Source organism: Mustela lutreola, chromosome 4 (assembly GCF_030435805.1).
Source record: "Mustela lutreola isolate mMusLut2 chromosome 4, mMusLut2.pri, whole genome shotgun sequence".
Taxonomy (NCBI): domain Eukaryota; kingdom Metazoa; phylum Chordata; class Mammalia; order Carnivora; family Mustelidae; genus Mustela; species Mustela lutreola.
In genome coordinates, this window is record NC_081293.1 from 31200590 (window position 1) to 31223905 (window position 23316).

The 23316-nt window shown below is 43.6% G+C and overlaps 2 protein-coding genes across 4 annotated transcripts in view; both read left to right on the forward strand.

Annotated features, from left to right (window-relative positions):
* Nucleotides 1-12974, forward strand: part of PIK3AP1 (phosphoinositide-3-kinase adaptor protein 1) — a 113079-nt gene extending 100105 nt beyond the window's left edge. For all 3 annotated transcript variants that reach the window (XM_059169312.1, XM_059169313.1, XM_059169314.1), the window contains 3 exons: nucleotides 823-893; nucleotides 2427-2545; nucleotides 9511-12974. In XM_059169312.1, the coding sequence (XP_059025295.1) occupies nucleotides 823-893; nucleotides 2427-2545; nucleotides 9511-9568 (248 nt within the window). In that variant the 3' untranslated portion in view covers nucleotides 9569-12974. The remainder of the gene's footprint in view (nucleotides 1-822; nucleotides 894-2426; nucleotides 2546-9510) is intronic.
* Nucleotides 12975-17376: 4402 nt separating this feature from the next.
* TM9SF3 (transmembrane 9 superfamily member 3) overlaps nucleotides 17377-23316 on the forward strand; it is a 70805-nt gene continuing 64865 nt past the window's right edge. The window contains exon 1 of the mRNA XM_059169315.1: nucleotides 17377-17535. Within this exon, the coding sequence (XP_059025298.1) occupies nucleotides 17440-17535 (96 nt within the window). The 5' untranslated portion in view covers nucleotides 17377-17439. The remainder of the gene's footprint in view (nucleotides 17536-23316) is intronic.

Consider the following 23316-nt stretch of genomic DNA (forward strand, 5'->3'; position numbering starts at 1 on the left):
GGATCATCACATATTTGAGCTTGTTCTAATTCTCCTTGTCCAGTATGGTTGCCACTTGCCAAATATGGTTATTTAAATTGAAGTTAATTAAAACCATTCCTGATATACACAAGCTACCGTATTGGATAGTATACAATAGAATATTTCCAGAAAGTTCTATTGGATAGAGCTGTCCTCATAAGATAGGTAGGTGATACATTCCCAATTCAAAAACCTTGAGCTCCTAAACTCACACAATCATAGTTCCTACTGTGAGCATAAATTATGCTTTGGAGTTTGTATTTTGTCTGTGTCAAACTGGCCCCTTATTAGAAGGTATATGTGTGTGTGTGTGTGTGTGTGTGTGTGTGTGTGTCTGTGAGTGTGTTTGTGTGTGTGAGTACATGCTTGCTGTAATTCCTAAATAAGTAAAACACTTCAACAACAAGATGTTTGCAGATTTTAGAAATACCACTGAACAAGTAAGAAAGAGAGCATCTCTGCTTCCTTGTCTGACAAACCAGATCACTAGGATCAGATAAGATTTTCACAGGGATTAAGTGCAGTCATGTTTTTAAAGCATGTAATGTGTGGTAAGCCTTCAGTAAATGGCGCTGATAAAGCGAAGAAAAAAGAGGTAATAAGAAGGTGAACCATTTCATTTTATGCTGAAAGAAAATCTAAACACTAATAAAATGATATAAGATGGCAGCATTTTGAAGATCCCGTATTCACAGCTTCTGTATTGTTTCTATCAGTAAAAAAAAGTAAGTGCTAGAGTCCTGCATTTTATTTTAGCCTGAGAGATTCCACAGTCCAGCTAATTTTGTCTGTACCCTTCAGGCAGTGCGAGTAACCGATCCAGCACCCGGAGCCTCCTCAGCGTGAGCAGTGGGATGGAGGGAGACAATGAGGTGAGAGCGGCCCGCCCCCCATTTTCCTTGTCTGAGGGGTCACGCCACTGCAGGAAATAGAAATCCAGATGAAAGAAGCCAGACACGGAAGGTCACATACTGTAGGATTCCATTTATGTGAAATATCCAGAAGAGGTAGAATCTTAGAGACAGAATACCGATTTGGTGGTTACCAGAGGTTGGGGGGAGGGGGACATGGGGAGTACAGTGTTTCCTTTTGGGATGATGAAAATGTTTTGAGACTAGATAGAGGTGGTGGTTGTATAATATTGTGAATGTACTAAGTGCTACTGAATTGTTCACTTTAAAATGGTTAATTTTGGGGTGGCTGGGTGGCTCAGTGGGTTAAGCCTCTGCCTTTGGCTCAGGTCATAATCCCAGGGTCCTGGGATTGAGCCCTGCATCAGGCTCCCTGCCTGGATGGAAATGTTGGATGGCTGGAATGGAAAGGCTCCCTGCTCAGAGCCTGCTCCCCACCCCCACGAACCCCCACCTGCCTCTCTGCCTACGTGTGATCTCTCTCTCTCTCTGTCAAATACATTAAAAAATAATAATAAAAAAAATAAATAAAGTGGTTAATTTTATGTTAGGTGAATTCTACCTCAATGAAAAGGGAGAGAGGGAAGGAAAGAAAGAAGGGAGGGAGGGAAAGAGGGAGGAAAGGAGAGAAATCGATACTCTATCTGACTGGTTAAGCCAAGAGGGCATCTCTGAGAAGAAGCAGGACTATCAGGGAATCTGGGTTGAGATCACATATGGGGCCTGGATCAGAAGCCGTGAGAAATGGTGGAGCAAGGCCACTGCTCCGTGTATCCCCAGGGCCACATGCTCTTTCTTCTCTTCTTCCTGGACATACCTGCTTTCTTCTCTCACTGTACACTGGCCTTTTCTGCTCCTCTGCATGCATGGTGGCAAATAGTCCCCTGAGAGCCACTAGGCCTCGTAGGAGAGGGTGAGCTACTCCCTTAGACTGAAGTGTGTATTCTGATCCAGGGACGAGTGGCTGGGATGAACAGGAGGGGGTCACTGGGTGGGCTACCCCTCCAGTGAGCAGCTACTGTTAATGACCCCATGACTGAGAACCACTCATGGTTCCGCTGTCTCGAAAAGGGACTTGGGTTTAAAAACAAAATTTCTCCAGCTCTCTCTGGCTGGACAGAGCAGGCTTCTCAAACTTTAATATGCGTGCGAATCACCTAGGCTCCTGTGAATATGCAGGTTCTCATCAAGCAGGTCTGAGGAGGAGTGGAGAGCCAGCATTTCTCACAAGCTCTCAGGAGATGCTAATTTGATGGCCCACAGGGGGCACTCTGAGGAACAAGGGCCATTAATGATAATTTGGGCTCCATTGTCTCCTCAGGGAGTGTAGGCCTCAATGGAAAGCTGACCTGGTTTGCTAGGTTCATTTTCAGTTTGCGGATAACCTTTAGCCAAAGCCTGAGGAGGACTGAGAGGCTTTTGGGAAATGGTGTCCAATTATGCCTGTTGCCTAATGTAACTTTCCCTTTTCTTTCTTGTCCTTTTTTGCTGTAGGATAATGAAGTCCCTGAGGTTCCCAGAAGTCGTAGCCCGGGCCCCCCACAAGTGGAAGGAACACCCGCCGTGCCCCTTGAAAGGCCCCCCAGAGTACCTCCCCGAGCTGCCTCACAGAGGTAACATTGATGCCGAGAAGAAACGTTTTCCTCACTCTCTGAATTCTAGCAGGTGGAGAGTAGGATTTGGGGACCTCTAAGATGACCTCAGAATGAGTCCAGAGTGAACTGAAATGCCTACTTTTGATGCGTTTCGACAGGGACTCTCTGTTAATATGATGCTTTATTCAAGTGCAAATACTTAAAAAAATTTTTTTTTTAAGATTTTATTTATTTATTTGACAGAGATCACAAGTAGGCAGAGAGGCAGGCAGAGAGAAAGGAGGAAGCAGACTTTCTGCGGAGCAGAAAGCCTGATGTGGGGCTCGATCCCAGGACTCTGGGATCATGACCTGAGTGAGCCGAAGGCAGAGGCTTTAACCCGCTTAGCCACCCACGTGCCCCAAGTGCAGATACTTTAAGTAGCAAGTACAATATTTTATCAATGAAGTATGTTGGCAAACACCAACTTTTTGAGTAATTTGTACGTTTGCTTAGAATTCAGCTTCCTCATAACTAATTCCCTTGGCTGTATTGTGGGGACAGTACCTTTTGGGGACCAGGAGGTAAGGAGTTGGGGATGAAAATGGAGGTGGGATGCATAGCTCAGTGTGGTGGGGAGCATGGTTCTAGTGCCACACTACCTGGGGACAGTGTCCAGAAGTCACTTGTGACTTGGGTGAATTATTTCACTTTCATGTAACTCAATTCTTCATCTGTAAAATGGGGATAGCAGGAGAATGTCCTCACAGAGTCATAAGGGTGGTATCTGGGCCCATAGTAAAAGCTCAGTAGAATGAATGACTTTTCTCATCCAGGAGAAGAATGAGCATATGAAAAAAAAAAAAAAAAAAAAGAATGAGCATATGGAGGTTTGGAGATGGGCATTAGACAGACAAGCTGGAAGTGTTTGCCGGGCTCCAGTATCTGTCTTTGTTCATAATGGTTGTCTGGCCTCTGGTAGGAACCTTTTCAAGGTCTTGTGGAGTAACAGGAAAAGTGGTCAAAACTAGCTTGTGCATCTACCCATGCAGAAAGGGCCCTCGGGAATGAAAGCCTAGGCTTGTCTTAGGTGTTTATTTCTTTGATGTCTAAAGTATAATGTGGGGGGGAAATGATTTAAAGGTGGAAGTTTTTTTTGTTTGTTTTTTTTTTCAACCAGGGTCGTTTCTTTTTTTTTTTCTTTTTTTTTTTTTTAATGTTAAAACTTAAATGAATCTTGTCCGTGTAATTTGTTGAGAAAGTGCAACAAGGAGGCTTTTCTTCTGGTTTTCTGGAAAGAGAAGCTGACTTCGAGCTAGGCGTCTGTCCACTTTTCCCTTTGCTGTTCACCTCTCCTGCGTGTGCTCCCAGTAACATTCATATTCACGTACGGACACCTGTTACACAGACCTCCCCCATCCCTGTAATCATAAGCGGTGTCAGGTTTACCAGCATGTTTCCTTGGTGTAGACTAGAGGTCACATGGTAGAATGTTAGTCCTGGAAGATCTGTAACGATAATCTGGTCCAGTCCCCTGAATTGGCATAATGTGCTGTTTCTTGGAAATTATTATACAGTTGATGGTTGGGGAGGGGTATTTACGGCGAACTATAGTAATAATTGCTAATCTGTATTGAGTGTGTACTATGTACTAGGTATTATGTTTGACACACTGAATGCTTTATCTCAGTTCCTTCCACAACTCTCAGTGATATTGAAGATTATCCTATTTTGCAAATGCACACACTAGGGCTTGGCCTGGATTGAGACGTGTTCTGTGTGGCACATCTGGGTGTGCCTGACTGGAGGCTGCAGTGTCAGTCATTTGGTGACATCTGTTCCAGAAGGTCAAGGTGTCATTAGGAGGAGATCCAAGACCTAAGACCTTTTATTACTGAAGATTGAGGAGTTTGGAGGCAGTTGCTAATTGCACCAAGATGAAAATAGTTGTCAAGTTTGAAAACTATAGCTGTAGGACTTTTGTTAATGGGAGAGAAAAAGAGAACAACCAGGGAAACAGGTTCCAGAAATCAAAGGCTAGAAATTGGGATGCATATAAGTGTGTAAAAAGAGATGGCTGATGAAATTTGGGGGGGAGTCTAGAAGCATGTTGTGATAAAAATGGGAGCAAAAAGGAGGAAAACACTTTTATTAAAGAAATGGTGTTTGCAAAGAAATCTGTAATTGATAGAGCTTGGCATTTGGGTTCCTTTTTGATGTGAAGAAAGACTTGCAAATATGCAGTTGTTTTGTAAGTATGTATGCAATTCGCATAATAAAATGAGGAGATGTTTGAACAAATAATAAAGCCAATAAATGGCTTCCATGCTTGACCCTCTGGCAGACAGGAGGCGAGGCTGACCTTGGAGTTCTCCTCTCCACTTCCAGATCTGGGAATCAGTAACTGGTCTTTACCTGTGTCTCCCGAACGCCTTTGCTCTCACACAGCTCTGGGGGTGCAGTGCTTGTCGGCCGCTCCCAGTCCTGGTCCCTTCCTCTGCTCACTCCGCCTGCTGTCCCCAGAACTTGAGCTGTCAGTGAGGACTCCAAGCTTCCACGTCTACCTCAGTCCTCTGTTTCCTACTCTTTGCTGGTGACCTCGACCCAGATGCCCCACAGATATCTCAAACATAGCTGGGGCAAAACTGAATTCATCCCACCTGCCATTCTCTGCCCCAAACTGTCTTCTTCTGGTAAGTTCCTAGCCTGTGATAATGGCACGGTTCTGCACCAAACCCAGGCGCCACCCACCATCCCTGCCTCCCGGGCAGCTCCCACAGAGTGTGTCTCCAGACTCTGTCCGTTCTGCTGCCCTTTCAGCTCTCAGATCCTCCCCCTCTCCATCTGCCAGTGCCTGTGTTCATCCTCGGAGACTCACACTTACCGCCCTCCTCTACATTGTGACCAGAGTGCGCTTTCTAGATCAGAAATTGCTGATGATGTCACTTCCTGGCGTGAAAGCCTTCACATTTAATGCTGTAGTTTATAGCGTGCTCTGGCCCTGTCCAGCCTCAAGTCCCACCTTCTCCTGTATTCACTGATGTTCCACCCCCCCATTCCCAGAGAGCCGTGCCATTTAGAACTGTGTCTTTGCCCAATCTGTGCCTTTTGCCTGGAATGCTGTCTCCCTACTCCCTTCCAACCTCTGCTTAGAAGATTCCTGTACACCCTTTAGGACTCAGTCTAGTCATCACCTTTTTTATGAAGCCTTCCCTAATGTTCCTGTGCCTTCTTTTGGTTCTCCAAATACTTCTGTTAGATTTCCTTCCATGTTATGGCCCTTGTGTACATATCTGTTTCAAGTGGATGGTGAGCCTTAAAAGCATAGAAACTGTTTTTGATTAAAACATTTTTTTTCTACTGTCCCCAGGCCCAGTGTGTAGCACAGTAACTGGAACATAGTAGGAACTTAATAAATATTTATCATGTAAGTGAACTAATGGATGGATAGAAAGATTGGTACTGTTTGTGTTAGACTACACATCTCTTAAAAAGTTAGCCGTCAGGTCATCTGCCACAGGGCAGGTGGGTCATAGATTAGTGGAAAGAGGCTTCACACTGCCAACCTTCAAGTTCTCAATGTATTTCAAAGTCAGGGAAGGTGGATGGTGACAAGAACAGAAGCAGATGCATGATATCTTTGCATAGCATTTCCTTTGAGGGCCATTAGTCCTTAGAGAATAGACAGCTGACAATATCACACTCTTCACAGGTGAGGTCCTGCCACTTGACCCAAAAAGCCCCCCAAAAAACAAAAACAAGAAACCCAAATCTTAATGAGCCATTGCTGCTTTTTTTAAAAACATATTTTGCCATTCACTAGCGATTTATCAAGCACTAACAATTTGTGCACTCCCCTTTAAGGCAAAGCCAAGGTCCTGTAAAATCAGAACACATTTCCGGAGGCCTCCTGCAGTGCCAGAAGCTAATCCTTTAGATGCAGACTTGTAAAGAGGTCTGTGGGGTCCCTAGGAGGGGCTGGAGTGGTCAGGGAGTGAGGGTACTTGGGACAGAAGCTATTTACTAATAGGGAAGTTTAAAAGTATTTTCAACAATGTTATGAGGATACAAAAGCAGACCAGCTAAATAACAGTCCTGCTTTAAAAGAACATTAACCAACATCAAGATTTCTGGGTTCTGGAACCAAACTCATCAGCCACAAGACCTTACACTCAACAGAGAGGAGAAAGCAGCCAGTTCTTAAGTGTCTTGGGCACTTTTGTTTCCAACTTCGGCTTCCCAGTGTCCTGGAGAGGCTGTCTCCCCACACACCACCCCTTGATTCTGATTACTTCCATGGTTCTGTTATGTCTACCATCAGAAATCCATTTCCCTGAGAGAGGACTTCCAATCCTAGGTTGGGACCGTTCATTAGAATAAAATACAGAAATAATTTGCTTGTAGGCCCACCCAGCTTCAGAATGGGACAGCAGAGAGAGGATAAGGTGCCATCAGGAAATCATGACTATCTTCATTGGTGGGTGATAAATTGCAAGGCTCACGGAGCATACATGGGAAAAAGACTAAGAACAGATCTTTATTCATAATAATAAAATTACTAGCTTTACTTCTTGAGTGCCTACTCTAAGCCACAAACTGTGCTACGTACTTTCCAGTTGTTATCTCCAAACCTCATGCAACACTCCAGTGTATATACCTGTAGGTACTTCTGTTGGGCAGATGGGAAACATGTGCAGAGAAGTTGAACTTGTCCTTCAGCTGTTTGTGTGGTTGCCTTTGCTCTATGTTCCCACAGGTTCTGAATTTCCTTTATCAAAACAGTGCAGTTTACTGATTGTTCCCATTGACTGTTTTGTCCATTACTTTCTTAGCACTCTGAGGGCAGGATCCATGTCAGCTGTACTCACTGCTATATCCTATGCCCAGGAGAAGACACATAGTAGATAAATGGTTTTGAGGGGGAGTGAAGGAGGGGAAGGAGGAAGGTAAGAAGGAAGGAAGGAAGCGAGCAAATAAAGAATCCAGGAAGCCAAGAAGCCTAAGCTTACTCAGGTAATAAGTAGAATTTCCTGACTTTCCTCCAGCTTTCTCCTGTAAGCTCCGGTTCATAGGGCCGATTGGGGAGGCAGAAGGAGATGGTCCGTTTGTCTTTTCTGGAGGAAGAGGCAACTACACAAAACCATCTACTTCCGGAGGTCACAGCAGGGCTTTCTGAGGATGTTTGTGGCAGGTCCCTGCCTTGTTCCTCAGATAGCCCTTCCTTTTTTCTTCAACTCTTTTGTCGTTTCCTTGACCTAAATGTTTCAAAGAACGTTTAGTAAATATTTGATCATTGATTCATTCGGTCTTCAACTACGCAACTCCAGGATAGCACAGTTCAATTACAGCACCTGACAAAGCTCTCTTTCTTGACTTATTGACTTGCTTCCGAGAGAATCAAATATTGGCTTTATGGCACACATGTGGAAACACCAGCCACAATTGTTGGACCTCTCTGTAAATAGACTCACCCAGGTCTATCTGGAATGGCATTTAGGATTGTTTAAAAACCATTCAGAATAACATGAAGGGGGGCTTCTAGGAAAAGCAAATGTGGAGTTGGGATAAGACACTTAGTGACTCCATGAGGAAGTAGTTGTGAGAAGCACAGAATTCTTTTTTTTTTTTTTTTTTTAAGCACAGAATTCTTTTTTTTTTTTTTTTTTTTAAAGATCTTATTTATTTATCAGAGAGAGAGAGAGGGGAGAGAGCGAGCACAGGCAGACAGAATGGCAGGCAGAGGCAGAGGGAGAAGCAGGCTCCCCGCCGAGCAAGGAGCCTGATGTGGGACTCGATCCCAGGACGCTGGGATCATGACCTGAGCCAAAGGCAGCTGCTTAACCAACTGAGCCACCCAGGCGTCCCTAAGCACAGAATTTTTAATTCTTCTCTCAAGGGACCACCTCTTACAGTATGTAAGAGGCTGCATATTTGGCTGCATATTTGTATCACTGATGTCTTAAAATATAGGCTTTATCATTATCATTACAATAATTATTATTATTTTAAAGATTTTATTTATCTGAGAGAGAGGGTAAGAGAGAGAGAGAGATCATGAGCAGTGGGGAGGGAGAAGCAGACTCCCCGCTGGGCAGGGAGCCCGACTTGATCCCAGGACCCTGGGATCATGACTTGAACCACAGGTAGATGCTTAACTGACTGAGCCACCCAGGCACCCAAGACTTTATTATTATTTAGGTATGATTAGATCAACAGATCAGGAAACAACTGTTCTTGAGAAGATAGTTTGTTGTCCTCCTAGATCCCAAAAGGAGGGGGCCACATTATGCCATGGGGACCTGCTGGGGAAGTATCAGGTTTAGTCCCGGAGAAAGGTGGTGGAGTGGGGAACATGGACCTGAGCTTTTGTTGTGGTTTCTGCAGGAGGGTGCAAGGAAGGTAGGGTAAGCTGATTTAGGATTAGCTAGTTTGAGTAATTTCAATGGACTCTGGGACAAAGGTTCCTAGTTGTCTGGCACCTGGTGCTCTTGTGATTAGGGCAGGTGGGTAGTGGCCCAAATGGGAGAACACATAAAGGGAGTGGCTGGGGTATAGATGGGGACTGGGTGGTTTGCATATGAACGGTGTACTCATCAGTGAGTTGCTATCCTTAGAAATGAGTTTGCCATGGAGGGGCAGTCCCTCCAGGGGTTAGCCAGGCTCCAAGTATCGAAGCATCAGAAAATAAAAGACATGGTTACTATAACTTCTTGCGGGAGGGACACTATTAAAGATTTGTGATGCTTGAGCCTTATCCTCTAGAAGTTAGGAAGGAATGGGTCTAGGAAAGAGCTTGGGCATTAGTATTTCTTAAAGGTCCCCTGGTGATTCTAAGGTGCTGCCAAGGTTGCGATGTACAACCGGCAGGTAGGCCGCTCAGCGGTCCATGTGGTTTCACTAATTACAGAACATGTTCTTTGCATAGTCTACCAAGTTTGCAACCAACCATTGTTGCTTAAGAATGAGTTAATCCATTTAAAAAGTTGCTTCATCTTTTATTTCAGGCCTCCAACCAGGGAGACCTTCCATCCTCCTCCTCCTGTTCCACCCAGAGGTCGCTGATTCCACCTCCTAAAACCTGCCGATGTCCGGACTTGGTGACTTGCAATTTCAGCCCATTAATGATGTCTTCGCATTGAGTTTCACGGCGGGACTGCTGACCTTAAGACCTCCTCTCGTGACTGATGTTGTTGTGGCCCAGCTGGTTTGGGCTTTCCTTGGAGAAGATATTATTAAGGCATGAAGAAGTAAAGGCCTTTATTCACCATCACCAAGTATATTGATCCATATCCTTGTTTGCCAAAAGGATAAAGACTTAATTGGAATATTTACCTCAAATCTGGCATGTCAGAAGCCTGAAAAGATGGGTCAGAAGTGTACTTTACAAGTGATTTTACCGAAATGCACTTATATTAGGACTTACTTATTTGCTAGTCCAGACTAACTTCTAGAAGTGGTTATGATTTAAGACTTACAATATTTGTGTAAGGAGATATATCCTGCTTTTTAAATGATTCTTCAACTTTTCTATAGAATCAGGAGGGTGTCTAAATGCCAGACCTGGTCACATAGAACAAACTGAAAAAGACTTTAGAGATGGATTAGTCCTAACTCCTTTTCTGTGGAAGGCAAATCCGAGGTTCCACAGAAACTAAGAGTTTATAATTGGTTAGAGGAAGAGATGTGTTCAGTAGAATCTGGGTCTCTTAATTTCAGTCACCACACTTCAATCTCTAGATAGCCAATCGCTCTCCCTCAAGAAATGCCCACGTGTAGAAATTTGGTCACCAACTGATGATTGACCTTCCAGAAATATCCTTCTTCCATATTTCCCAGGCATGGGATTATCAAGTATTTTTTTCAACTTGTGCATTTATACTTCGATATGCTTTCAAAATAGTATTTTTGCCAAGGAACATCTGTAAATGGTTGGGAACCAGAAGCTTGGGATACCAATGACCACATTATTGTTCTGCAGCCTTCATAGGTCTTATTAGTTCTGACCATAAGGAGAAAGAAAGATCCTTGACTCTTTCTCTGCCAAGAGATCAAAAGAGAAAGGAGGAATGTAAAATAGAAACAGTTATCTATTTCCTTATTATTACCAGTAGACTTGGAATATCTGTGCAGAGAATAGAGAGCCATTAATATGTCATAATTGTCATATGTCACTAATATGTCATTAATTTTGAGTCACTGGCACAGAAATCTACCTTTAAAGCACAAATCCTTAATTTGATACTTAAACATACAGTAAAGTTAGTATCAGACATATTTCTTTAAAAAACATCAGAAATCTGGTGATTGTTCATGAAATTATTCTCTATCCCACACAGATATATACAAGCCCAGTATTAGTGATCTATTTAAGTACAGTTTTATTGTGTCCTTTTCTAATGATTCAGGGTTGTTGTTGTGGGTTGTTTTCCAGTTTCATTCATCGGTCCAGCAAACCAGGACTCATATTGAAATTAATAGCTTATGGGTCGTGGGTCTTTTTTCTGACATAAAATACACTATTGGCTGTGGCCATTAAAAGAGTGTTTTGCAAATCACCTACCAAAATGCCTGGCACACTGTAGCCATTCTGCAGTGGTTCCTTTAACCTCCTTCTCACTTATTTGGGAGAAGGAGGATAATGTGGGGTAGGGGGAGAACAAGAAATTATAACATTGGTATGGTTGTCCTTCCTATTATTTATAGATGATCTCTTAAGCACATTTAATTTTGAGAAAAGCTACACTTTTTTAAATATTCAGTATCTCTAGGCCCCTTCTTAGAGGCCAAATTTAGATTTTTGTACATTCTCTGATTAATAAGTATTTAGGTCAATAACACGGCAAAACTTACTGCCAGCTCATGGTGTTAGCATCTTCGTATGCACATCACTGTTTGTGCAATATTGGAATATTTGATTATATTTTCTTCTTCTGTGAGAGTAGTAGAAAACATAAAATTGAAAATGCTGTTTAGAAACTTGGGTCTGACAAATGTGATACACTTGAGACATGGGTGAAAATGGTCAGGTGTTCACTGCATATCCAAACTGCTCCATGTTGTAAAGAATGGCTCCAACAATGAGGTAAAATTCTTCATTTCCTGGAAACAGAAGTACCCATTATAACATAAACTTATTCAACTTCCACACAACTTTCATACACATTTTTAGGAATACATTATGTAACAAAACCATGTATTTCAGTACAGTGAGGATCAGAAACGAAATTGTAAGTAGATATCCAAAGACACTGTTAAAAAAGTTCTCTGTATGAGGCTCTGGGAGACAACTCAGTGGCCGCCATCCTTCCCCAAGATTTTATGAGCTGGTTCAATAGAAAGAAGCTATTCATTATAGTCATGGTCATTGCCTTTGTTTCTAACTGTACAAGGCCTACTGTCCTTCAGCTTCTAGGCCAGTATTCTTCCTTCATCTCGTATTAAAACCTGTGAGAAGACAACCCAACAATATAAGCAACAAAGCACGAAGACTGAGACTATAAGAGGTTGGTGTTGCAATCAAATAATTTAACTTGACATATTTAATGGTGTGAATAATCCCTAATGCTTTGCCATAATTAGGCAAAATGATAGTATGTAAATTACCTCAGTGAGTAGTTTTACAAGTCAAGCTAAGTACTTATTCTCCCCTCCACTCTTGCTTTGTTACTAAAAAAGGGAGGTTCTAGCCTTTCCTGTATCACTTCACTAGCTGGGATTTTTAGATCCCGCTCCCATATGCACCGGGGAATGAGATGGTTTTCTGTGGTCCTCTTTCAGAGACTAGTGTGTGGTTTTGCAGCTGATTGGCTGAGGAAGCATTAATAACAGATTTGTCTCAGTCTGAGAACCAACTGTTTTAAGTCATTGCTTCCCAAAGAAAGAACTTAAGAACAATTACAGAGTTTTTTCCATGCCTAGGGCATTTCAGGTAGAACAGAAAAGAGAGGTACACAGCAAGGAATAGCAACGGAAGGACTGTCCCACCCCAGAAGTAAATAACTAGAAAGACAAACATAACGAAGCCGAAAGAAGAAACAGACTTTCAAAGAAAAGGTGATCTGAAACTAGCCCTTCTACAACGCTTGTCTTGAGCAGCCATAAGGCAAGTAGATCTCCCCCACTTGCCCACCAGAGTCTTAAAAGTTCATATAGAGAGGCCTTAACTGGGTTCAGTCACATATACTGTCCAGATGGTCTCAACAACATCTTACTCACTCAAGGCTATGTTCGTGGAGCAGCTCCCATTTTGGAAATGGTAGACAGAGTATATTTTCAAAAACAGGGAAGGGGGTGAGGATCCTCTAACTGCTAGGGTACAGTGTAAGGGTCGAGACTGGCGGTCACACTCTCTCAATTACCTTCTCCAACAGTACCTGATATTGGAAATCAGAAGATATACATTGTTATTTATAGACCAAGACTTTTGAAGATCATGTTCATTAGAAATGAAAATAAAAGATTGAAATGGTGGGTTTCTGGATCATTTACTGGTCATAAGCCCTTTAACTAACTGAGTCTTATGAGGACTACCGTAAAAAGGCTGTACAGCCATTGCGGGGGGTTCCCTTTCACTAGCATGTTTTCTCCCATTCATTTTGGTGTCAGGGAATGGGGTCATTAATCTAGATGAAGAAACTGGTGGAATTAGATATATCAATGTTTTTTACTCCCTAGTCTTACAGAACAGCCCTGTTTTTTTTTTTTTTTTAAGATTTTATTTATTTTTGAGAGAGACACAAAGAGGCAGAGACAGACACAGAGACAGAGAGTGCATGAGATGGGGGAAAAGGCAGAGGGAGAACAGACTCCCTGCTGAACAGGGAGCCCACTACAGGACTCAATCTCAGGACCCCAAGATCGTGATCAGGGCTGAAGGCAGACACTTAACCCACTGAGCCACCCAGATCCCGCAACAGCCCTGATTTTGATGGTGCTTCTGAGTCTTATCTTTTAGGGTAAAGTTGTCAGTTTCCAAAGATATTTGAAGCCACATTCCTGAAGCCATTTATCATCATCATTTCCTATACCTACCAGAATTCCTGGCACATAGCAGAGCTTGGTGAATAGTTGTTGAGTTAATGACCTTATATGCTCTTCCCACCATTAAACTTTTCCAAATACTCCACCAAAATAGGGGTTCCTCTTTTCTACTTGTCCATTGCTCTTACTGCCTCTGGAACATTTGCACAGCTGGTCACATTTTGTGCAGATCTTTTTTTGTACACTGACCTGCCTGTTCTCTGTTGCATGTGTAATTTCCTGGTTTTAAGTCTACACTCCCTACATGGATGCTTTAAATGCTTCTTGTGTCCTCCCCACCCCCGAGCAGTTGCCAACCCAGTGCTCCCCACAACACCCAGTGGATGCTTGCAGCTTCAGATCTGTGGAGACTGGTAATGGATGTTCAAGCAAGAAGCGACTCATCCATCTTAATTCAGCACTTACACTGCTTGTTCTTCAATTGTGCATCATCACTCGATTCAAAAGCAGTGATTATTCATTCACGGAGCATTTACTGAGCTTTCACTATGAGCGAGTCACTTTGCTAGGTGCTCTAGGGGATTTACAAAGATGTATAAGACGCCTCCTCTGATTTCTATGCAATTACTGGTGTACGATTCATTCAGCAATTAATCACATACTGCCTTGTGATGTCTCCTAGACTGGCTAGAAAGTATTGTGTAAATCCTCTATGCAGTTTGACTTTTCACTTATTTATGTCTTCATTCAGTCAGCAGATAGTTTGAGTGTCTATATGTGATGAACGCTATTCCAGCAGCTGGGACAGGTACAAAGATGAACAAATGATCATCCTTGCCATCACTGAAGGTCAGAATGTAGGGGCGCCTGGCTGGCTCAGTCGGTTGAGTGTCTGCCTTCGGCTCAGGTCATGATCCCAGAGTCCTGGGATCAAGCCCCGCACCCAGCTCCCTGATCAGTGGGGATCCTGCTTCTCCCTCTCCCTCTTTCGCTCCCCCTGCTTGTACTCTTTCTCTTTCTCTCCCTCTAAAATAAATAAAATCTTTAAAATAAACAATATATTCACATTCCTGAAAACTCTACTGGACTAATAATTGTTAAAGTTGTTTTTTTTTTTTTTTTGAAGGTGAGAATGTAGTACAGAAGAAGAGATGAAGGGTGGTAACTATGGCATAACATATTGAAAGCTTTTGGAGTGCCAGAGAAGGGATGCTCAACTTTTTTTTTTTTTAATATTTTATTTATTTATTTGACAGATAGAGATCACAGGTAGGCAGAGAGAGAGAGAGAGAGAGGAAGAAGCAGGATCCCTGCTGAGCAGAGAGTCCAATGTGGGGCTCGATCCCAGGACCCTGGGACCATGACCGGAGCCGAAGGCAGAGGCTTTAACCCACTGAGCCACCCAGGCGCCCCGGGATGCTCAACTTTTTGAGGGGGGAGTCATAAAAGGTTTCACAGAAGAGATGATAATTCACTTAGGCCTGGAAGGAGAGTATCTAGTAATTGTCCACTTTTTTGTATTCTAGGCAAAGGCAAGTATTTAAAAAAAAAAAAAAAAAACCATGGTATTTTGGGGAAATATTGGGATGAAGCCAGGACAGAGATTAGTGGCAGTTGGAGTCTGATAAATTGGGGTCTGATTGTGCAGTTGCCTGTTAACAGGGCTGTCCTTTAGCAAGAACCCCCCCCCCATTATATACATAGCACATGGTCATTGTAAAAAACATCCAAATATTAACAGGTATGTACAAAAAAGAAACTTACCTGGTGTGAATGGCTTACATCATCAACTTTCAGATTGTTTTCCCTGGGTAGAAATTAGGACCACTTAAAATGATATTCTATTCCAGGCACTGGGTGGCTCAGTCAGTTAAGCGTCCAACTTCTGATTTCAGCTCAGGTCATGATATCAGGGTCTCAAGATCAAGTCCCGCATCAGGCTCCATACTCAGCATAAGTATTGAGTTCTCTCTCCCTCTGCCTCTGCCCCTGCTCACCCTCTGTTTCTCTCAAAATAAGTAAATAAAATTTTTAAAAGTGATTATATCTATTTTGTCAGCATTTTCATTTAAAAGTATCTTTTGAGGCACCTGGGTGGACAGTTGGTTTTGGATCAGGTCATGATCTCAGGGTCATGAGATCGACCCCTGCGTTGGGCTGTGTGCTCAGCACAGAATCTGCTTCAGATTCTCTCTCCCTCTCCCTCTACTCCTCTTGCATGCACATGCTCTCTCTCTAAAATAAATAATCTTAAAAAAAAAAAAAGTAGATCTTAATATCACTGCATGCCAGTACATACAGGTCTATTTCGTTTTTAAAAATGACTGTAGAGGTGGAGGTCCACTAGTAGGAAGAAAGACTGATTCTGGAAACATTGCTTGGGACTGACTACTCTTTCAGCAAACTGCTTAACCTCTCTGTGCTTCCATTATCATACCTGTAAAATGAACATATTAATAGGACCTGTTACATTGAGTTTTTCTGAGTATTAAATGAGTCAACAGGTGTAAAGGGCTCAGAATAGTGCCTGGCAGATGAAAGTTTTAGCTGTGTTTCTATGATTTATTTAAACAAAATTCAAGGAGTGTTTTAAAATAATTAAAAAAAAAAGATTAATTCTAGACAGAGGGTACACGAGCAGGGGGAAGGATGGGGAACGATGGAGAGAATCTCCAGTAGACTCTCGTGGATCAAGGAGCTGGATACAGGCTGGATCCTAACACCCTGAGGTCATGATACCAGCTGAAATCAAGAGTAGGATCCTTAACGGACTGAGCCACCCAGTTACTCCTCAGGGAGTGTTTTAAACAAGAGAGTGATATAATCAGGTTTCTTTTTAGAAAGACCACTCTGGCACTTGTTGGAGAGGATAAATGGGGAGGGAAGATTGGTGGCAGGGATCCTGTTAGATTGTTGCAATCAGCCAGATTGGCTGTTACTGGCAGAAGAAAGGAAAAATAGATTTTGAGGCATTTCTAAGATCAAATCCTACTTGTTGACAAATCCACTTGTTGACTTATGATGGTTGAAAAGGGACTGCCCGACTACAGGTTCCAGCATTTTGGTGCCATATTTACACGACAAGCATTTTTAAAGTTCCTGCTACGGGCCTGGCACTGTTCTGGACACAGGATCTCTGCTTAGGAGAAGAGATCGGGTTCCAAGAGGAGTTTAAATCTGTGGACAGGTGACCAACGGTATAATCGAAAAGATAAATGAGTAAGAATTTCAACAAGGTCGATTAGTACGGGCCCGATAAATAGTCAAGTGACTCTAAAACACGTATCCACTCCTGTACGGGTCTAACAATCTCCCTGGACGATGAGAGGCGCGCGTGATTCATTCATGGCGGTGGACGGGAGCCTGCAAAGCGTTATCTGATCTGATCCCCCAAGCTCCAGAGGCTGCGGGTCCCAACCCATTTCACAGCCGAGGAAATCGAGGCCAGGAAAACGTAAAACGTTTTGGCCAAGGTCACAGAGCTCCCAGCGCCCGGACGCGGCCCGAAACGCGCGCGGGTCAGGTACCCGCGCGGAGCTCCAGGCCGAGGCCGTGGGTGCGCGCCGCCGCTCCCGAGCCCCGGGGACGGGCGGCCCGGAGGCCCCAGCGGGCGCAGCTAGAGCAGGGGGCCCCGGGCGGCCACGGCTCGCGGCTCCCGGGGGGCGGGGGCGGCCGGCGGCGGTTGCGGGCCCTCGTCGCGAGGCACTTCCGGCGTGTGCCGGGGTGGCCGGATGACGTGGCTGAGTCAGAGGAAGAGGCTGAGAGGCGCCGGGGGGCGGGAGAGGCTCGGGAGCGGGCGGTGACGGCGGCGGCGCGGAGGAGCCAGCGGCTGGGCCCGGGCCCCGTGCGTCTGTCCGCGCCCCGTGGATGCGAATCGGCCGCAGCGGAGGCGGCGGCGGCGGAGGAGGAGGAGGAGTCGGTGCGCCGGCGCCGTGCCGGTGGGAGCGCGGAGGATGAGGCCGCTGCCGGGCGCTCCCGGCGTGGCGGCGGCCGCCGCGCTGTTGCTGCTGCTGCTGCCCCGGGCCCGGGCGGACGAGCACGAGCACACGGTGAGAGGCTCCCCCGGCCGGAGTGGCCGCCCCCCCCCCCCCACCCCCGGCCGGCCCGCCGCCCAGTCCGGCTTGGCGCGGCCTGGAGGGCTGGGCGGCCCCGGCGGAGCGCCGCGGCCGCGGAGGACGCCTTCCGGTTGGGCCTGGCGGAGCAGGAACCCCGGGAGCTGGGAGGAGACGTTTGTGGGCGCTCCCGGGGCAGGACTCCTCTCCCCAGCGCCTGGGCCTCCTTGTCCAACCCGCACCTAAATGGCGCCACGCTGGAGGGTCTGGGGACCGGGGGCCGGGGGCCGGGGCGGGGCCGTGGTGGGGGTCGGCGCTCACTTCCCCGGGGAGGGGCCGGCCGCCGGCAGCGGGGCTCGGGGCTGGTGCCCCCGGGGAAGAGAGCTGCGCTCTGGCTACCGGGGGCTACGACACAGCGGAAGATGGATGCATCACGATTACCCGTCATACACTAACCAGGAAATATCCGCCGCTCCTTGGTCCTCACCGGCCTTTATTTTCTCTCCTGCCCAAACGGGATCAAGCCCCTGGCATGGGGACGGCACCGATAAACTTGGGGTGAAGAGCAGGTTACACGTGTACGTGCATGCACTCAGTGTGCACGCAGTCGCTTCTGGGCCTTGCTTGTAACTTTCTGCGCACCCTTTCCAGCCCCTAGATGAGGCTCCCATCCCGGGGGTCCCCGGGCAGCTTCTGGCTGTAGGGGGTCTTGAAGTTCCCAGGGTTCCTGTGGGCCGAGAACAGTCCCTTTCGCGTTCGGCTTAAAAAGTGATTGGTTGTTTATTTAATTGGCATTTTCACATCAAAGCCTGGATGTTAACGACTCTTCAAATGACTTTCACTGAGGGCTGTAACTCGATGGTTTTCGGAGTGGTAGGTGCGAACCAGGCAGGGAAGTCTTGTAAACGGAGATGTTGCTTAGCGAGTAATTTTTTTTTTTTTTTAAATATCGTAACTCATTAATGACGTGATTTTTCGTGAGAGGTTGTGTACGTACTAGATCTGAAAGATTTGGGTGAGTCTTGCTGTCATTCCTGATAAGTGAGGAAGTGAAGCGATCGTCCTTATTTATTCGGTGACCCTACTTTAGATTTTATTTGTCATCAACCAGACTTTTTCTCTAGTTCCTGGGTTGGCTGTGCTTTTATTTTACCGAATGGAAGCTCTAAGCTTTTGGCTGTTTTACCTTCAGTCACAGCCAGAAACTTAGTGTGTGTGTGTGTGTGTGTGTGTGTGTGTGTATTTTTTGGAGGCACGAATCTGAAATCAGTGATATGTTTTCGTGCTATATTTGTGACTTCACCTTAAGATAATTTTGTTCATAGTTCAAACAGTAAAATTAAAGAACTCTTTCCTGTTGTTTTCTCTGTCAGGTAAAATCTGAAAGTGTAAGAACATGTTCATTTGCAGTGGGCATCCTTTTAGTCAGTTGTATTGTCACTAATATTTTTCCAGTTTTTTGAACACTCAAGGAAAGTTACCAGATAAAACTCACAGCCCTTTCTTGGCATACAGGCATACAAGTTTAAGATTAGTATTCTTCTTTTTGATCTTGTGTTTTATATAGACCGTTATAAATAGGGAAAACTATTAATATTTCACAAATTTGAGGCATATAGAAAGGACTGACTTTAATTTATAGATGTAAAGTATAAACACAGATTGCACTGAAATTTTATTGCCGGGAACATTTCAATTTTTTATACCAGTAATAGAATGTAAAATATATGAGAAATGCTTTTTGAGAGGATATAGTATGTGTGGGATAATTGCTGGGCAGAAAGATTTAGAATCCATTTCATTTTATTTGTGTCTAGATTGAACTGGTCTCACTTGGTTATACTTTATTTATTAAAGGTTTTATTTATTTGACAGAGAGAGAGAGACACAGCGAGAGACGGAACACAAGCAGGGGGAGTGGGAGAGGGAGATGGAGGCTTCCTGCCAAGAAGGGAGCCTGATGTGGATCTCCATCCCAGGACCTTGGGATCATGAGTTGAGCCGAAGGCAGACACTTAATGACTTAGCCGCCCAGGTGCCCCATTTTGCTTTTAAAAAGCAAAAATGTTGTAGGAAGAATAACATTAAGCCATAAGTGTAAGATTTAAATAAGTGTCTTTTTTTTTCTATTAGCCAAAATTTTTACTTTTCCCAAGTTTCTTTAAAATATTTTTTGGAAACTAGGCATTCACCTTAGTCAGGTAAAAGTACTGAAAAGGTTATGGTCAAGTGGATTTTTTCCCCAAGAGCATGGAAGTAGCTAATGAAGAAAGAATGATATTGAAGGAGGAGAAAAATTGCCAAGGGAATGGTATTGAGTAGGTATGTAATAAAAACTTGGGGGTGTTGAATTATGAATTAGAGAGCAATTCTCAGAAGTTAGTTTGCCCTTTAGATTAACTTTCTGTGAAGATAGTTTCCAGAAAGAAATAATAACTAATAGGACTGTTGTTGGCAACATGTGCTGGGCACTGTTCTAAGTACTTTACATATATTAACTCTTATTTTAAATATAAATAACCTGTGAGATAGATAATATATACCCTTTAAAAAAAAAGATTTTATTTATTTATTTGACAGAGATCACAAGTAGGCAGATAGGCAGGCAGAGAGTGGGGGCGGGGAAGCAGGCTCCCCACTGAGCAGAGAGCCTCAGTGATGCTGGATCCCAGAACCCTGAGATCATGACCTGAGTCAAAGGCAGAGGCTTAACCTACTGAACCACCCAGGTGCTCCATACCCTTTTTATAGATAGGGAAACCAACACTAGAGAGGTTAAGTTATTTGTCTGAGGCCACACAACCAGTGGGGAAGGAGGTAGGATTTGAACTCTGTCTGAATTAATAGCCTTTTACACTTTCATAGAATATGCTCTGCAGCCCTTCATTGTAAAAATAGGACAGTAAAACACTTGGTATTAAATTGAGTAGTTCTCTGTATTGATAATATTTTTAACTTCTTTTTTTTATTTTTTTAAAGATTTTATTTTTATTTATTTACAGACAGAGATCACAAGTAGGCAGAGAGGCAGGCAGAGAGAGAGGAGGAAGCAGGCTCCCTGCTGAGCAGAGAGCCCGATATGGGGCTCGATCCCAGGACCCTGGGATCATGACCTGAGCCGAAGGCAGAGGCCTTAACCCACTGAGCCACCCAGGCGCCCCTATTTTTAACTTCTTAAAGAAATTTTTGGGTAAGTCTAGCTCCATTAATGGGTTGTTACTGAAGAAATGTTTGGATAGCATTAAGGAAGGATAGGGCCCATTTAATGGGCATTTGACCTGTGCACTCACATACTATGTGCAAGCATTGGATACTTTGCTTGATTTGATGCTCTTCTGTCACCATCTAGAAATTTTTAATTTTTTTTTTTTTTTTTTAAAGTAACCTGTACATCCATCATGGGGCTTGAACTCATAACCCTGAGGTCAAGAGTCACATACTCCACTGACTGAGCCAGCCAGGAACTCCTTAATAAATGTTGAACAAGGAGACCTTCATTTTTATTTTTTTTAAGATTTTATTTATTTGTCAGAGAGAGAGAGGCCACAAGCAGGGGCAGTGGCAGGCAGAGGGAGCCCGATGCCAGACATGATCCCAGGATATCACTATCGTGACCTGAGCTGAAGGCAGGTGCTTAACCAACTGAGCCACCCAGGCGTCCTTTTTATGCACTTTTTAATGCAGAGCTCTTATAATGTTCTTACAAGGATAATGAGAAGGAAATACGCTGTTGACTTCTAGAGGCTATATAGTAACATCTAGAATATATAAAGATGTGTCCTTTCACCTTTCTACACTAGAATCATAAATGGATTGCAGGACATATTGTTTGGAGTAAAAAAATAACGAGCGCTTTCATGAAACATAGCCCTTAATATGTGATTAAGGGCCATAAAAAAGACTTTTTAGAGTGAGTCAAGGATGTAGAAGGTGTGGTTTATGCTTATTTGGTTTTCTGAAACTCGGAGAACTTAGAAACATCTGTAGTTAGAGTACTGTGTCTCCCAAGATTCCAAAGGACTCTGTTAAAAAGATTTCAAATTGAGAATCAGAATTTTAGAACTCCGAAGTCTTGAGATCATTTAATCCAACACACTCATTTTCCCCATGACCTGAAGAGGCCTACTGACTCTCTAGTCCTTGGTTTTTCTATTTGCCTTGTAGCAATAGTATGTAAGGATGTCAGCACCAAAAACCAATAATGCAGGGCACCAGAATCTTAATGCATTTTATGGTTTGTACTAGTCTTGAAGTTTTATGGGTTCTGTTTCCTTAGGGTCACAAAGTCATTTTTTTTTTCTTTCTTTTAGTCTGTTAATATACCCCAGTTCTGTGCTTGGCACAGTGGTATTTCATCAGTGCTTGTTCAGTGACTGGAGTAATTAGGGAGCTACTAGGAACAAGAACATGTGGTGTTGGAAGCGAGAAACCCTATTGCTTAAAGCACAGTGAACCAATCGAGACCATTGTTCATTTAAGATGCATAGTGTTTGGGATTCCTTTTGTGACTTAGGGCTCTAATTAGGCTAAACTCCCCATTTCTTCATGGCCCATTGTAGCTCTGGTAGATAATGTTAGAAGGATCTGATCTGTGTGTAGTTTACAATCAGCCTCTGCTATAAACAGTTATACCACTGAGTGATTTTAGGAATAGTTTGTTTGCTTTCCTTTGGCAAATAGCAGCCTTTTGTCTTTGTTTTTAAGAGAATAGCCCCAAGAGGGGCGCCTGGGTGGCTCAGTAGTTAAGCAGCTCAGTAGTTAAGCGTTAGCCTTCTGCCCAGGTCAAGATCCCAGGGTCCTGGGATGTGCCATTGCACTCCCCACCATCAGGCTCCCTGCTGGGCAGGAAGTCTGCTTCTCCCTTTTCCACTCTTCCTGCTTGTATTCCTTCTTGTGCTGTGTGTGTGTGTCTCTCTGTCTGGCGAATAAATAAATAAATAACAATCTTAAAAAAAAAAAGTATAGGAACTCTTAAAACTTATTTGAAGATTTATAGAGAACAAATTCTTTACTACAGGTGAAGTTGTGAGTACTTTAATATAGATCAGTTTTAGGAAATGCCATAATTCGTTGTCCTATTTTCAGCTGTACTCTATGGTAGACTCAAAGTTTATTTAGGTACAAAGCTATTTTAAGAGAGAGGGAGAGAGCACAGTTATCTCAAGGGACTATCCCAAAATATACTTCTATATTTTATCATTTATTTGTATTAAAATTGTGCTGTGTTTTAAATAAATAAGACATTGAAATTATGATTTCTGAAACACTTTCAGAACTAGATTTTTGCTTTCTCAGATACATAATTTTAAAACATGCATCTTTTACTTCATCCCATGAAAGTAGTGGCATTTGGGTGCTTATTCTGAGCCATTAGTGCTTTGCCTGTATATATAAATTCTTATTTCTTTATTCAGATTTTACATGAATACAACAGTAACTCTATCTCCTAAAGTGTTCCTCCCGAGAAAAAGTAATTCATGGTCTCTATCAAGAAGGGAAACCTCTGTGTCTCCCCTTTTCCAGCACATAAACAGTATTTAAGTAAGAGAGGCCTAACATTGGTGACATCTTGAGAATAAAGGTCATGCCTTTGGAAATTAGAGCACAAGTAGCTTCCTAGGAAGGTTTTTTCTTGGGGGCAGATTAAAGGTTCAAATGGAAAAGTTGTTCGCTATTCAGTACTGTCTTTAGTTGCTTTGTACAACTGTACTTTTTTCATATTTTCTTCATTTAGTTTTTGCTTTTTAGCTAATGAAACTGACTAGGGATTAGAAAAAA